General features: G+C 40.4%; 1 protein-coding gene across 2 annotated transcripts in view; it reads left to right on the top strand.

The window, feature by feature from the left end:
- Positions 1-13,251, top strand: part of ITGA8 (integrin subunit alpha 8) — a 183,672-nt gene extending 170,421 nt beyond the window's left edge. The window contains exons 29-30 of one of the 2 annotated variants that reach the window (XM_043882707.1): positions 8,085-8,207; positions 10,441-13,251. In XM_043882707.1, the coding sequence (XP_043738642.1) occupies positions 8,085-8,207; positions 10,441-10,527 (210 nt within the window). In that variant the 3' untranslated portion in view covers positions 10,528-13,251. Of the gene's footprint in view, positions 1-4,671; positions 4,811-8,084; positions 8,208-10,440 lie in introns of those variants that run through there. The other variant, XM_043882708.1, reaches the window with a different exon arrangement.
- The last annotated feature ends 2,855 nt before the right edge of the window (positions 13,252-16,106 follow it).

The raw sequence follows: 16,106 nt of genomic DNA, 5'->3' as shown, positions 1-16,106 counted from the left end.
TGAAATTGGCATTGGGCACCTCTGACACAGGCAGCAGTGTAAAAGAAAATCTGCAGATTCCAGAACATGTTCATTGCGGGCTTCACCCTGGCTCCACTCAGCTCTAAGTGGAAACCTTCAGGAGATCACTCTGTGTACCTTGTTGATGCTCTTAACCATATTTACCTGAAAGCATTGTTAAGAAGAGTAGTTACGTTATATACAAAAAGCTTCACCATTTTACCTAAAACGAGATAAGTCTCAGGTGTCGATAACAGTAACCTTCCCAAAATGTCCTATCTTCTCCAGCAAAGTTCAATAAGCCCAATTAGAAGCATCCATAGATTCAAAATATTTCAGTAGACTTTGGTGGTGTTTAAAGCAAGCACGGCACATGTTTCTCCACTTAGCACGCCTCTCTTTCTCTCACAAGATATCTGCCAGGGTTTGAATTTATGTTCAACCTAGAAGACAGAGGCTTTGGGTTTTTAATACAGAATATTCATCCAAGGAGGTTCAAAGGCTTGTAACTCCAAGGGAGATAAATTTGGGTCCTTTGTTTTCTCTGAGCACATGCTCCATAACAGAAACATATGTGACAGTTGGTTGCATCCACAGGATCGTGTCTTTCTGTCCTGGCCACAGGTGCCAGCCTGCTGTTCTCAACTCATCTCAAAAGATTCACAGGATGATGAGATACAGGCTTCCCTCCTCCCCACCACCCTTGTTCCTGCATCTTTGAAAAAGTCTTGTTATCTGATGTAGATGATTCACTGCATCATTTATGGAGAGGTTATGGGAAAACCTTTTATGTCTCCCAGCCTCTGACTGCCTGAAGGAGATGTGGCCAGTAGGAAGTCAGCTGTGCCCTACAGGGTTGGTTTGAGAGGACTGTGCTTGGAACTGGCAGATGTGTTTTAGAGTGAGTTCTCATCCTTATCTTGAAAAGGACCCAGCAGGAGAGAAGTACTTTCAGATAGCAGAATCAGCTGGACTAGGTGGTTAGAGGATCTTCAGAGCTCCAGTCCACAGTCTGCCATTGGGGAAAGGGTCTTGGTTCCTTCCTTGGTAATAAGACAAGAATATTCGCTTGTTTTCCTAGTTCCTTGTAGGTGATGAGGAGTCTGCTTGTGCTTCCTTTTCAGCATGGTCATAACGCAGCCATTTTTTGAGCCCTAGATAAGTTTTCCATATTGAAAAAAATAGTAATCCCCAGCTGCTACTTGAATAGGGTCTGGGTTTGTAACAAATGAACTCTCCGCGCCACGTGGCACTTACCATGTTCAGAAGCAAGGGAAAGGTTGCATGATGAGAGGGGCTATGACTAAATGCTCTATCATTACAGCAGAAAAAATTATTCAGTTATTGGAACACATTTTTTTGCCTATTCATAAACTTTGTTGTTTGTATTGTGTGACTAAAGCCAAATTCCATAATTTACATCTAGAAGAGCTTATTATTGTCTTGTGTAACTCAAAGTTCAGTTCAGTTCAGTCGCTCAATCGTGGCTGACTCTTTGAGACCCAATGGACTGCAGCACGCCAAGCTTCCCTGTCCATCACCAACTCCTGGAGCTTGCTCAAACTCATGTCCATCGAGTTAGTGATGCCATTCAACCATCTCATCCTCTGTCGTCCCCTTCTCCTCCTGCCTTCAATCTTCCCCAGCATCAGGGTCTTTTCCAATGAGTCAGTTCTTCTCATCAGGTGGCCCAAGTACTGGAGTTTCAGCATCAGTCCTTCCAATGAAAATTCAGGACTGATTTCCTTCAGGATTGACCGGTTTGATCTCTTTCCAGTTCAAGGTACTCTCAAGAGTCTTCTCCAACACCACAGTTCAACAAAGACAGTTATTAGAAAGTATTTCAGTGAAATCCTTAATTAAGAACTCACATGCGAATTGGGAGTCTGTTTGACTTTTTTGAATTGTTAGCAAAACTTCAGGATCTTAAAATGGAACTGTGATATTAAACAATTATCTGGAGTTCAAACCTATCCCAGGAACTTCTTATCTCATAAGGGCTGTTTGAATTTTGTTAAAATGTGTTCAGCTGGTCCACTTCATGTTATTATTTTGTCCTAAATGGCACTGTCGGTAGAGTGTCTTGGTACATTTATATAAAACGTTCTCGTGACCCCACTGAAGTATGTTTACACAAGATTTTGAGATGCATAAATACAGATGTCAACATTAATTACTGTTGCAAATCCGAGGGAGTTTTATCTTCTACCTTGGTATTTTGTCAAAATATACAAAAACATATCATAAATGTCAGTGATAAAATGTAGGCATATTAAAGATTTATTTATGGTCTTTCCACCATAATAAAGAACAACAAGATTTACGACATGATGAAGGTAAGATTAAATGTTCCCTACTTAGCATCACTTTAAGAACATTTGAACTGCTTACAATTCATGGACCCTACTTCCTAAAATTACATAGTTATATAAGCGGAATGTTAAAATTTTATACTATTTTATAAAATAGCTACAGGTTCTTGGTACATTAAAAAATGAAAAACAGTTTGTTGATTAGTTTGCATGTAATTGAGTTTCTCTCCCTATGTTTTAAGTACTTAAGTTGCTCAATATGAATCTTTCTTAAAGCAGTTGAAATATGTAGTCAAAACCCAAGTTCTTAAAGTAAAGCTTTAGTCCTAAATACACCCCATCATTGGCCTTGGGACCACCTTCTTGATGAACGAATTTAATAAAGACAGTCTTGGGTAATTTGGCTTATCACACTATTGTGTGAAATTATACAAAAGTTGTCAGGCTGTGCAGTTCAATATGGTACCCACTCGCCACATTACCATGGATGGTGAGGACCTGAGACGTGGGTGGAGTGACTGAAGAACTGAAGTCATTTTACTTCATTTTAACTTACCTAAATGTAAACTTAAAACTATAACAGGAAAAGTTTTTTTTTTTCTTTAATGCAGCTTTATTTTTTGGGTAAGACAACATTTCACTTTAATCAATGAAAATCTTGTGGTTGTCACTTGCTGCAAGTATAAAATAAACACTGGATTTTGGAGACAGTAAAAAAAAAGAGGAATAATATTTTTATATCAGTTATACTTTGAATAATAATTTTGATGTTTAGTGTTAAATAAAATACATTGTTAAAATGTATGCCCCGTGTTTCTTTTTACTCTTTTTAACTTGACTACAATAAAACTGTAAATGACATGCATCACTCACCTTATATTTCTGTTGGACAACATTGATCTACAGCAGAGTCATAGAAGGTTCCATTTTGGAGCTGTTGGTAATACCTATAGAACTTCAGAGAATATTGGTGTTTAATAAATCTTATTTGAAATGAATGAAAATTTCTTACTACAAGTCAATGTTTAGTCATTAGAAACGGTATAAATTAAGACCTGTTTTTCTCATATTTATTATTCAATAGATAAGCTTCTTGTGGGTTTCTCAAAATGAGCTGCCAGACAAATATAAACATTAGAAATAACAAAGTTTGGATATTTTTCAACACGTTATCTCTTGGCCAAGCTTCCCCTAAACCATCCTAGGGTTTCTACAGGGCTAAAACAAATTTAAATAAACATTGGTCCTATAAAAGTGATCAATTAAGTCTCTTCTCTTAAGCTTGCCTGTAGGGTTCAAGTTTCTTGTCTATACAGAGTACTGCGTTTCAAAAAAAGCTTGGCTTTATCTGTTTCCACTCACAGAGGAAACGCTCCGTTTCCATTTACAGACCTGAACATGTCTCCTGACTCCCTAACCAATGCATTCTCAGAAAGACCTTTCTTTTCAAGACCCGGATGACTCTTCCAATGATGTGATACATCCACCCTTTTCTAGCAACAGTCATCTAGCTCCTCAGGCCTGGAAATCTGAAGAAATGCTTCAGGGCACCACTGTTGTTCGTATTTTTACTGTCCCTAGTCTAGCGGCTTCCCAACTATGCAGTGAAAAGCCTGAAAACCACGAGGGGCAACGGAAGTTCTCTGTAGCCACCCTGGTTTAGGGGCTTCCTTGGTGGTCCACATGGTAAGGAATCTGCCTGCAAAGCAGGAGACCGGGGTTCTGTCCCTTGGTGGGGAAGATCCCCCGGAGAAGGGAATGGCAACCCACTGCAGTATTCTTGCCTGGAGAACTCCATGGACAGAGGAGCCCCAGTTGAGATCAAGAAGATCGGGCAGCCTCCATGCCATGTAGACACCTTAAAGGCAGCAGGTTAGGAGAGCAGAATGCAGGTGTGGGAGCAAAGTCACTGAGCTTGTCTTCCTCTAAAACTGAAGTCCCTTGCTCTTGGTTAGTTACAGGCAGTATATGACATGCTTAATCCTTCCATGGAGAGTGTTCACAGAAAGGATGTGAAATGGTATTTTTCAAATAAAAATAATGTTGCCAGGAGCAAACTGACAACAGTTTTGGTGATGAGAATTTCAGATTTTGGAATGGATAAGGATAGCAGTGATCATCTATCTGCTCTGAGACTGTTTAAAGACTTTTGTCAAAATCTTTGGAAGTGAATGCAGACAAAAAGCCAGTAGGTTTTGTAATTATACCTGATAAAGCTGCTTTCTGCTTCTAGAGACCCTAATAAGCATATCCTGTCCAGTTTCATGTTTTATTGGTACTTTTCCATCCCTGCTGTGAAAAATCCTTCAGATATCATTATTAGATCTTTCTGAGTGATTTCCACTGCTTGTTTCTACAGATGGACCGGTTTCATAGATGATACATCAAAACCTGCAGTACCGCTCTCCACCCACTTCCTATATGCAAAAATCAGTTGTCCCCTACAATCCACTTATTAAGAAGCGGGCATTTTTTAAAAAAGATTTAAAAGGCACACACATTGGAAATGAAGATATAAAACTGTCCCTGTTTAAAAAAAAAAAACAAAAACCTGTAATATCTAAGTGGCAAAGAAACCCAGGAAAAACTCAGTAACTGCTCTTCCATTTCTTTTTATTAAACCAACAATTTGAACAGTCTATGGTCTGTGGCCCTTATTTCAACTTCTTTAGTTTAGCTTTTTTTTAACTTACAAAACTAGAACTGTTTCCTATGTTATAACAAAACGTAGGGAGGTAGCTTCAGATATTAATTAGGTCAACTGGAAGAGGGAACATGGAAAAGTATTGTTGTCTGTCTTCCTAAATGACCTATTAGTCAGTTTTGGTGGTCTCTAACACATGCACAAAATACAGACCAAAACGACATTGTTTCTGCGGTGAACTTAGAGCTTAAAGGGAAGAAACAGTCACAAGAAACCTCAGAACAGCCCGTGACTTCAGATTTTCTCTTTTCTAGGTCACTGTATCTGGCTTGTGCGTGCACGACCACTACTACCCTTGATAGTTCCAAAATTCTGAAATTCTCATTATTAAAACTATACTGGTCTACTTCCAGTAATATTAGGGTCATTTTATTTTTATTTATTTGGCTGTGCTGAACCTTTGTTGGGGCATGAGAGCTCTTAGTTGCAGCATGTGGGAGCTAGTTCCCTGACTAGGGATCAAACCCAGGCCCCCTACATTGGGAGCACAAAGTCCTAGCCACTGGACCATGAGGGGAGTCCCTTGGGTCACTTTAAATGATCACTTCATGCTCTTTCTCTGGGCACCGTAAGATGCAGGATTGAGCACTGATTTCACACGTTATCCAATATAATTCACCAAGGGAGAGAGATGTGAAGAGAAATGATCCAGAAGTGATCTCGTCCTCCACTGACTCGTGTAGCCATATTGTGCAAAGGATCACTTCAGAGGGAATTACTTAAGCCGCAGAACTCAACTGGCATGGTGATGCTCTGAGTCTTTTCAATGCATTTCACCAGTGTATGTATCATGTGTCCTGTTTTTAAACCGTGGCACGTACAGAGAGTGTGACCCTATCGTGGTCATGGAATGTTGCACTTCTTTATGATATGTTGGATGAATAAGTGCAGTGCCAGGAAGGGAAGCAAGGAGGAAGGTAAAAGGGCAAGTAGATTACACCAGCCTTTCTCTCACTGAAAGCATTGGTCAGGCCCCTGGCATTCCTAACCACGTGGAACCACTAACAGCTTCACTATCATCAACGTCATTGTGTAGCCTGGATATAAGTGATATTTGGGGCTGGAGGATCAAGTGAAGTAAGTTGTCAGGATGTCTGCTGCACAGGGGATGTGGACCAAAATGAAGGAGTTATAAAGACCTTGGCAGGTTAAGAACAGCACAGGCAGGATGCTCAGATCTGGTTGAGAAGGCAGAAGGAAAGATGTGAGCAGAGGCAGGACCCAGCACTAGGGCACAGGCTATGAAAACACCAGGGGTTTCCAGCCAGGGGAACACCAGAGCCACCAACCCACCCTGAGTTCACTCTCAACTCCTGGTGGGTTAGAGAAGCGTGGCCCAGAGTTTCTGTATGGGAGTCAGGATGGGCTCAGGATTCTTTCAGCCAGCACAGTTAAAACAAGGAATGTGTGGACCAGCTTAACTGGGGTGATACTTGCATATGTACATGTTCAGTCTCTTCAGTTGTGTCCAGCTCTTTGCAGCCCGATGGACTACAGCCCACCAGCCTCCTCTGTCCATGGGATTTCCCAGGCAAGAATAGTGGAGTGAGTTGCCATGCCCTCCTCCAGAGATCTTCCCAACCCAGGGATTAAACCAGCATCTCCTGCACCTAGTGCATTAAAGGCAGATTCTTTACCCACTGAGCCACTGGGAAACCCCCAGAAGTAAGGGTGATGTTTCAGTTCAGTTCAGTCGCTCAGTCATGTCCAACTCTTTGTGACCCCATGAACCACAGCATGCCAGGCCTCCCTGTCCATCACCAACTCCCGGAGTTCACCCACATCCAAACCCACATCCATCGAGTCGGTGATGCCATCCAACCATCTCACCTTCTGTCGTCCCCTTCTCCTCCTGCCCTCAATCTTTCCCAACATCAGGGTCTTTTCAAATGAGTCAGCTCTTCGCATCAGGTGGCCAAAGTATTGGAGTTTCAGCTTCAGCCTCAGTCCTTCCAATGAATATTCAGGACTGATTTCCTTTAGGATGGACTGGTTGGATCTCCTTGCAGTCCAAGGGACTCTCAAGAGTCTTCTCCAGGGTGATGCTTACTTCTCTCTAAAACCAGATAAGCCTGCTTTAGTGAATAACATTTTAGATCCAAAAATATTTCTTTCTCTTTTCTTTGACAGAGGGTGTGAGCGGCAGGGCTGGGTCTCTGCTTGTTTTTTTTTTTTTTTTGGTTTGGGTCTCTCCAGAGGCTGTGCCTGCATGTGATAAGACAGCTTCTCCTGCATACGTGGGAGGCAGGGGTGGTTCACACATAAGGAGCATGCAGTCCTGCTGGAGAGGTCTCTTTTCTCCTCCAAGTTTCCTTGCAACAGTGGGGCATTCCGTGAGGTCCAACAGCAACTGAAAATGGGATTTAAGACCGAAAGTAGCCCCAGCACATTGAGACAATTAATGCTCACGTCAGTGACTGCCATTACTTTCATAAAATGGGAGATGGTTGGTCTTACGTGACTGTAATTAGTAGAGCAGCCATGGGCTCTTTGTTAATAGAACACAGAGGCAGAGCCTAGGGCTAAAGAGGTGGTGACACTGATTGGATCTGTGGATCACTTAGCCCTCTGGGACTCAATTTTCTCATCGGTAAAATAGGGACTTAGGTGATGTCTACCCACTTGCACGTCCAGCAGGTTGTTTGCAAGTTCACTTCTCAGTGAGGTGAGCTCAGTTCTGTGGAGAAACGTGTGGGTGGGCTTGGCTTTTTGTTGGGTTTACTTTGCCAAAAAAGGTCCATCCCAATTCAACCTCATTCCTTCCCACCTTGTTGCTTTGTGCTCCACCTCAATTCTATTTTAGGCTTTCTGGGTTGGTGTAAACCAAACACCCACCAAGTGTCTGTAGTCGGACTTGCATCCAACTTGAGAAGCCTGAGAATGTGTTAATGGTTAAAATTCCAAGTTCAAGTGCTGTAAACGCTCAAATCTTCCCCCAGGGTGACTTCAGCTAATGTATGGATCCTTTCAGAAGTACCCACTGCCCCCAATATTATATTGGTAGTTACTGTTTTATTTCACTGAATAGTTTTTAAATTTGAGCTCATTTCCTTTATTTTCCATTCCAGATTAAAACATCGGTTATTTGGGCCACCCCAAATGTTTCCTTCTCAATTCCATTATGGGTAATAATACTAGCAATACTTCTTGGATTATTGGTTCTGGCCATTTTAACCTTGGCTTTATGGAAGGTAAGTGTATTTGCTTTCTTTTCCTTTTTGAGTAGAGAGGCCACTGGGAGGATTGAGAAGGATATACCTAGGATTTCAAAGAGCCAAAGCTAGAGGCATGATCTGGGAATTTCCAACACAGGGACCTGAAGGGAAAGCTGGGTCTTGTTTGCTTTGGCAAACTTAATATGCTTGTGTAACTGACATTTAAGAAGATTGAGGGTGTTTAATGCTGCTTTTATCTTGCAATTTCTTATAAATAAATATAGAGTTAGAATTTATTAACAAAGACCTATGATCTTCTTTCCAATATGCTTAGAGTGATCATGTTATGATGAAGACTTCTCTTTCTTGTTTAATTAATCAGGATCTTAAGCTTTTTGTTGACACTATCCTATCAGCAATACTTGAGAGTTTTGTAAGCACTACACAGATGCAATTAATATAATAATTAGTTGATACATGGGCTTTCAATGACACCACATATATTATGCATGTTCTAATATTCTTGGACTTATTTTTTTTTTAATCTTGCCAACTAGTCCATCTCCATTAAGAAGCCTTAACTTCCTCTTTCATGTGTTTTGCTGAAGTTTCTGCTGAAAGTCTGCAATGGGAATTAATTTCTGGTCCCAAAACCAACAGGACTGCCAAGTTTCACAGAGCTTTCCATTCCAAAATAGAAACAATGTCACAATGACATGACCATAACAGTAATTAATCCAGTCACATCTTCAGTTCAGTTCAGTTCAGTCGCTCAGTCGTGTCTGACTCTTTGCGACCCCATGGACTGCAGCACACCAGACCTCCCTGTCCATCGCCAACTCCCGGAGTTTACACCTTAGTTTAGTACTATTGTTGTCATTCTCCAAAATCATAATGTATTTTTATTTTGAAACAACATGAGACATGCTTAACAAAATGAGAAAACCTTGCCTTTTGAGTTAAGTAATGGCTTTTCTGATCTTCATCAGCAGTTTTGTGCCATCCTGAGCCCACACAGGTCTAATGCATGGTCCATCTTTAGAAATAGACTTCTGTCTTAGTCTGTTATTCATAGTAACTTTACATCCATAAATGATGCAATGGTATGTAGCAATTGATAGAGTAATGCACTAGTCCTACGAGAGAAAGATGACTCAGTGGCTATAAGTGAAAGCGAATGAATTGGGCTTCCAGCCTAAGAAACAATAAGAATTAAGATTTTAGGTTTCTAGGGAAAGTTGTACTCTCCAAGACCAAATCCTCATTTGAAGCTCAGGAGAGTGAAGATTCAAGAATCACCTCTTCCCCAAGTTGCTGATTGATCTCTGGAAAGTCACGAAGCTGTTGAGATGGAAATAAGGGACCCATCTAATTGTCCTCCGTGTACTAGATATTCTACCAAGAGCAGAGAGAGAGACAAGCATCTCTCCACCTCATCCTTTAGTCCATCTTTAGGTAGCCCATAGTACACTTCAGGAATCTGTTTCCCCTGGTCAGGAATTTACATTGCTGCCAGCTCCAGAAACATGCAGAAAAGCAGAGGAAAAAATCCTTGGGCCAGGTTGCTGTAAGCCCAGAAAAATATACAAAGTCCATAAGCGGTTTATACACAATGAACATTCTGGGGACTTCCCTGGTGGTAGTGGTTAAGACTTCCCCTTTCAATGCAGGGGGTGCAGCCTGGAACACTGATCAGGGAGCTAAGATCTCACATGCCCTGAGGCCAGAAAACCAAAATATAAGACAGAAACAATATTGTAATAAATTCAAAAAAGACTTTAAAAAATGGTCTACGTCAAAGAAACAAAATCTTTCAAAGAGAAAGAACATTCTCCCACCACCACAGGCATGGAAGGAAGGACCCGGATACTCTGTATAGGCAATGAATTCCTCTCTGCAGGTAAACAACACACTGTTCTCACCTCCTAATTTGGAGAATTGGGTGGATTATAGTCTCAGAGCACCAGATTCCTTAGACAACATATAAAGGCGGGGGTAATTATTTTTTTAAGATATTTTCTGTGGACCATTTTAAAAATTGTTATTTGTTACAATGTTGCCTCTGTTTTTTGTTTTGTTTTTCTGGCCTTGAGGCATGTGGAATCTCAGCTCCCCAACCAGGGATCAAACCCACGCCCCCTGCATTGGAAGGTGAAGCCTTACCACTGGACCACTAGGGAAGTCCTGACGAAGGGAATACTCTTAGAATGAGGGGTTCCATGAATTCTCAGGATGACCTGACTGGCTGGCCCATTTCTCTCTTTCCTAGTGCGGATTCTTTGACCGAGCAAGACCACCCCAGGATGATATGAATGACCGGGAACAGCTGACCAATGAGAAAACACCTGAGGCATGAAAAGGAAAGCCAAAGACAAAAACAACTCCAATACTAGTCCAGTTCAAAGCAAAGAAGGGTCATGAGGGTTTAACCCAGATTGTCCTGCACCTGCCAGTGTCCTCAGACATGGGAGGTCCACGTCATCACCTCATCTACACTGTACTCTGGAGAAGCTGCCATGGATCCTGGTGATCCTGTAGGGAAAGGAAGCCTTCTCACACTGCAGAAATGCTGGGCAGCTGTGGAAGATGTCTTTGGCTTGAGTCCTTCTGTATTTGGCAGACACTTTGAAATGGGTATGGGAACGTGAGGTTACTTTCCAGGTAAATCCATCTGAAGTCTCGAAAATGCAGTGTCTGAGTTAGGATGGACTTTAGAAGGTGAACTCGGACCAAACCTTCCAACACTACTGTATACAATGGAATATTTGAAACCTCCCTCTGGAAAAGAAATATTTCTAGTGACGTTACAGCTCAGGGAGACCAGCCTATGCTGTTGGGACTGTGAAAGGACCTTGGAAATGGCAGAGATCATCTTTGTGAGCGAGGATAACGATTTATTTATTTATTTTCCATGACTCTAGGCTGACACTCTAGAGGATCTGGAAATTAAAGATTTGGTTCGCTGGTTTTTTAAATCACTCACCAAATTTCCCTCCGAGATGTCCATTTTGTGCAGAATACATAGCTTAACAGGACTTAGGATTTAGATAGGGTTAAGGAAAAATGAACTGGTATTAGAAGACTGTTTCACTTTCATGACTTCTACATGAAATTACTTTTACTCACACTTTCAGGGACTCACATCTGCTTAATTTAGCCTTGCAAAAAGTTGCGTTGGTATCTACTTTTACCAAAAAAAAAATCATCTTTCCATTAACTTAATTAGCATTTCAAGGGACTCTCAACCTTGAGTGGTACTTAAAAATAATGGTAAAACTTCTAGAGTCCATTCACAAAATAGCAATTGGGCAGGCATATTATTTTTAATATCTATAAGAGGCAATAGCAATATTTTAATTTGGGATTAAATACCTATTTTTTTTTACTCTATGTCAAACTTACATTCACAGAAAAGACATGTTAAACATAAATAGGAAGAGTAAAGTTAGGCATATGGTTGATGAACCTAGAAAACAGATTCCTATGGATTTTATTTAGAACTGCCTGTTTCAACTTTACTTTTCATTTTTCCTGCTAATCGTTATAGTACGTGCCTTTGGAAAATAATTTTTACTTAAGCTATTTTCCCATCATCTTGAATTTAATCATCACAGAAAACTTGATGTTTAAAACTCTTGTAAATAATCCATAATCATATGTAACAGTATCATTTTTAGTAAAGTTGACCAGCCAAATTTATATAGTCTGCACAACTTTGTATCCTTTTTATGATAATGAAAAATTATTATGAAGACGTGCTGAACAAATTTTATATTTATGTGCAATATTTTATAGACCTATGTATCAAAAAGCATGTTTACACTGGCATTAGTTATTTTTTAAATTAATATCCTGAATATTAAGTATGATAAAACCAGCAGACCCCAATCCTTCAGTTTACAAAGCAGTTGGAAAATTTATGTCCCAATTTCAACAATCACACTTGATTCGAAAGATGAGCCAAACTCACAGACACTAAATTTTTGGTCATGCCTTAACCTGGAGACGAGCCATCTGGCTCCAGCTGCAGAGTTTCTTTGGAAACCAAATCAAAGGCACATGGGTGAATACACTGAACAGTTCATACTCTGCCTGCTCGTGAATTAAATCCTGTCATGGTAGCAGTTTCAAGGCTGTCAGGAACTGAAATCTGGCTCCCAGCGTGTGTGGCTGACTTGGGGGTGAGAACTGCACATGTTTCAAAGAGTTTGAGGGTCTCATGTCAGCCTCGGGGGGTCTTAGGTGGTCACTGTCTGGGTGGAAGTGGTTCTACAGGCAGTGGCTATCTCTGAGATGAGCGGAAGGAGGGCTCTCTGCCTCCAAAGTGACACCCCAACTCTTGTCATCATGCCTGACTTTTGGCCAAGAGAGAATAGCTCCTCAAGATTTGGGGTCACAAAAGAGCCCTGAGAAAACACACCTGTTGTCTTTTAGGCTAACCTTCATAAAGGAACCCGGAACTCTTAGGGCTGGGACCATGAAAGCCAGGTCATACAGACACCTGGAGGAAGCTTGAGATTCCAGGAATAAGGCTGGGATCCAGAACAGAGCAAGGTGTGAGGACTTCAAAGGCAGACTACAGCATCCTCACAGTCTCAGCCCAAAGTGATCCCCATCCAGAAGGACAGGCACTGCCATCTATAGGCAGTTTGCAGAGGGCCATCAATGCACACTGAGGTCAGGTGAACCCTCCACGCCTCAGTTCTTGAGTGTCCCTCCACGTGGAAAATATTCTAAAAATGCACTGAGCAAATCTGCTTCTCATCATATAAAGCCAATCACTTTCATCATTTATAATATGCTGTTGCTTCTCTTAGAATCTATCTATATATTTCATATGTATCTTTTGAAATACTTGCAGCTTATTTTCAAGACATGGGAAAAAATGGACAAATCAAGTTTTATAAACTTGGAGATTTTTATACACTAAATAAACAACATGGACCAGTTGCCCACTGAAACCCCACTTCTTTGAACTCAACCCTTTTCTTGTTTTATTTAAATATATGTGTAGAATCTGTGAAGATTTTCATGTACCTATTTACCTTGTCACTAATAAAATTAAAAACTAAAGACCTGATGACATATTTGTGGGTTTTTTTGCAAGCAATGTAAAACTTTCCCATGATGGCAGACATCAAAGGTCTGTGTCTTCACACTTTGATTCTTTACTATAAAAACATTTAACATTGAAAGAAATTTGAAAGAGCAAGGACATGACACTTCTTTGGAATAATGAACATGTTCTAGATTTAGATTGTGGTGATATGTGCATGAAAACACTAAGAAGGACTGGACTGTATGCATTAAATGGATGAGTTTTATGGGAATTAAATCTCAATATATGTGTTTAAAAATGTGAGTCATTTCTGATAGCTACACTTTCATATAATTGGTATCTTTTTCTTTACATTTCCTTTACTTTTTAAGATATTTATTTACTTGCTTGGCTATATTGAGTCTTAGTTGCAGCATGCAGGATCTTTGTCACATTATTCAGGACTCTCTAGGTGTGGCATGTAATCTAGAACATGTAGTTTCAATAGTTGCAACACATGGACTTAGTTGTTCTGTGGCATGTGGGATCTTAGTTCCCCAACCAGGGATCAAACCGAAGTCCCCTGCATTGCAAGGCAAATTCTTAACCACTGGATCACCAGGGAAGTCCCTGCATTGTCTTCCAAATTGTGTCCATATGAAAACTTCACATTTTAATGAAGCCTTCCTTCGGGTCTTTGACCAATTCAAAAGCTGCTCCTAGTCTCCAGTGGCCTTTAGTGAATTACTACACTTTTCCAATTGTTCTCATGACTATTTTCCAGCTGGGCCAATCCTCTCTGCAAGCAGGAATATCTTTTCACCTTTGTGTTCCCTACATTAAGCACCACCATCTGTTATATAGTCAGTGCTTGAAAACCATTCTAAAGTGAATGAATATGTGCACAGTAATAATCATGTAATATGTACTTTTGTAATCTTTGCTCCTATTACAAAGCCTGGAGGTACAGGCCTTTTTATATCCTATTTATAGTGTTCATATAATGTTGTTATAATAGTTACCCAATGTTTTATCCAATTAGCAGATCATCATTTATTTAACAATACTTCTTATTGGAAATATTTCTTCATAAATTCATTTATTAAGAATAGCATGAAATTGAATACTTTCATACATGAGGCTTCTTTTTGGTTATTTCAATAAATGAACTTCACAGGAGTGAGGTAGTTTGGTTAAAGTAGATGAAGATTTTTGTACTTTTTGATAATATATTGTTTCTTAAGAGGACTAGATCAATTTACATTAAATACAACACTTCCTTCATAACTCTGTCAGTATTCTAAAATATTTTGGTAGTGATTTTCAAATATTACTTTAATTTGTGTTTCATTAGTTATTGTTGGTCACAGTCACTCAGTCATGTCCAGCTCTTTGCAGCTCCATGGACTGCAGCACATCAGGCTTCCCTGTGCTTCACTATCTCCTGAAGTTTGCTCAAACTTACGTCCAGTGAGTCAATGATGCCATCCAACCGTCTTGTCCTCTGTCGAATTCAGTACATTTAATGTATACACTTAACTTTGATTTCTAATATTATTGAATATTCAATATAGACCAATTTATTGGTTGTATATTTAAATACTTGCCACTTCTCTGGTTGGTATTCATGAATTCCAGTGGAAAAAGTCCCAGTGCCTGAAAGCTTTTCTTATCGCCGAAAACAAGAAGATGAACCCTTCACTTCACACTATATATTACTCAGACTTTAAAGGCTACACATATCGAAAAGCTCAGGATGGTCCAGAGGCACTTATGTGTCCAAGGTAAGAAGATACAAAACCAAATCTTTGTCCCTCTAGAAAATAGTTATCTGTCTGCTATGGAGAATGAGCATAAATACAATCAAGATTGTACTGATGTGTCAATAAATTACTTGGTGATAACAAGGACAACAACAAAAAAAAACAAATCTAAGATTTATAAACATTGGTGCTGAAGATCAATGCATCTTCCTAGTAGAAACTATCTGAGAGGGGCAAGACTTTCTGGCGCACACTCAGAATGGCCTATAATGGGCGAGCCCACCCGTGACAGCCTGTGCATGCTCATAGTGGGGAAATAAAAGAACTCTTACCATGTCTTATAGAGTAGTAAAGTGCTTTGTAACTGGATGTATGCAGCCAGAGCTCAGTCTTCTCACCAAATTCTGTTGACAGCATTTTATGTGTAGATACTGAGCTGCACCAATAGTTTCTAAAGGTTGAGTTGACGTTTGGGTACCTAGAGAGGGCAAAATAAGATCAGGATCACCCCTTGCAGAATTCTGAGGCAAAGTAGAAGTCCCTCCGGAGTTGCACATGTCCTCTGTGAAAGTTGCACCCTACTTCTAGGTTACCTCTATGAGACCCAAGAGACCCAGCATCCTGGTGACCTCAGGAAGTGCCCAAACATGAAAACCTTCTATTGCTATCCATGAATGCCAAGACAGCACCTCCCTAGAATCTAATGTTCCTTTCCCCATGTATAGCAGGTTTTCTCGTTCAGAACTCTGTTGACACTAAAAGGTTGATTGCTTTTAAACATTTTTTTAAGAAGTCTGGACTTTTGTTTTTTGGCTGTTCTGGGTCTTTGCTGTGGTGTGCTGACTCAGTAGTTGTGATGTGTGGGCTTATTTTCCCCGAGACATGTGGGATCTTAGTTCTCTGACCAGGGATTGAACCTGCACCCCCTGCATTGGAAGGTGACTTCTTAAGCACTGAACCACCAGAGAAGTCCCTAAACTCATTTTGGAGCTAAGTAAAATCTAAAGGCTGCCCTCCTAGTGATGCTTAAGTCAATGGCAAGTTGAGAATGGCCAGAGTACATATGGCACAATTCTGATTGTCACGTTAAGCTCTCCCCGCTTCAATGCACCCCACAAATACCATCTGCCTGAC

Source organism: Cervus elaphus, chromosome 23, assembly GCF_910594005.1.
Source record: "Cervus elaphus chromosome 23, mCerEla1.1, whole genome shotgun sequence".
Taxonomy (NCBI): Eukaryota; Metazoa; Chordata; class Mammalia; order Artiodactyla; family Cervidae; genus Cervus; species Cervus elaphus.
This window is presented reverse-complemented; position numbering and strand designations above follow the sequence as displayed.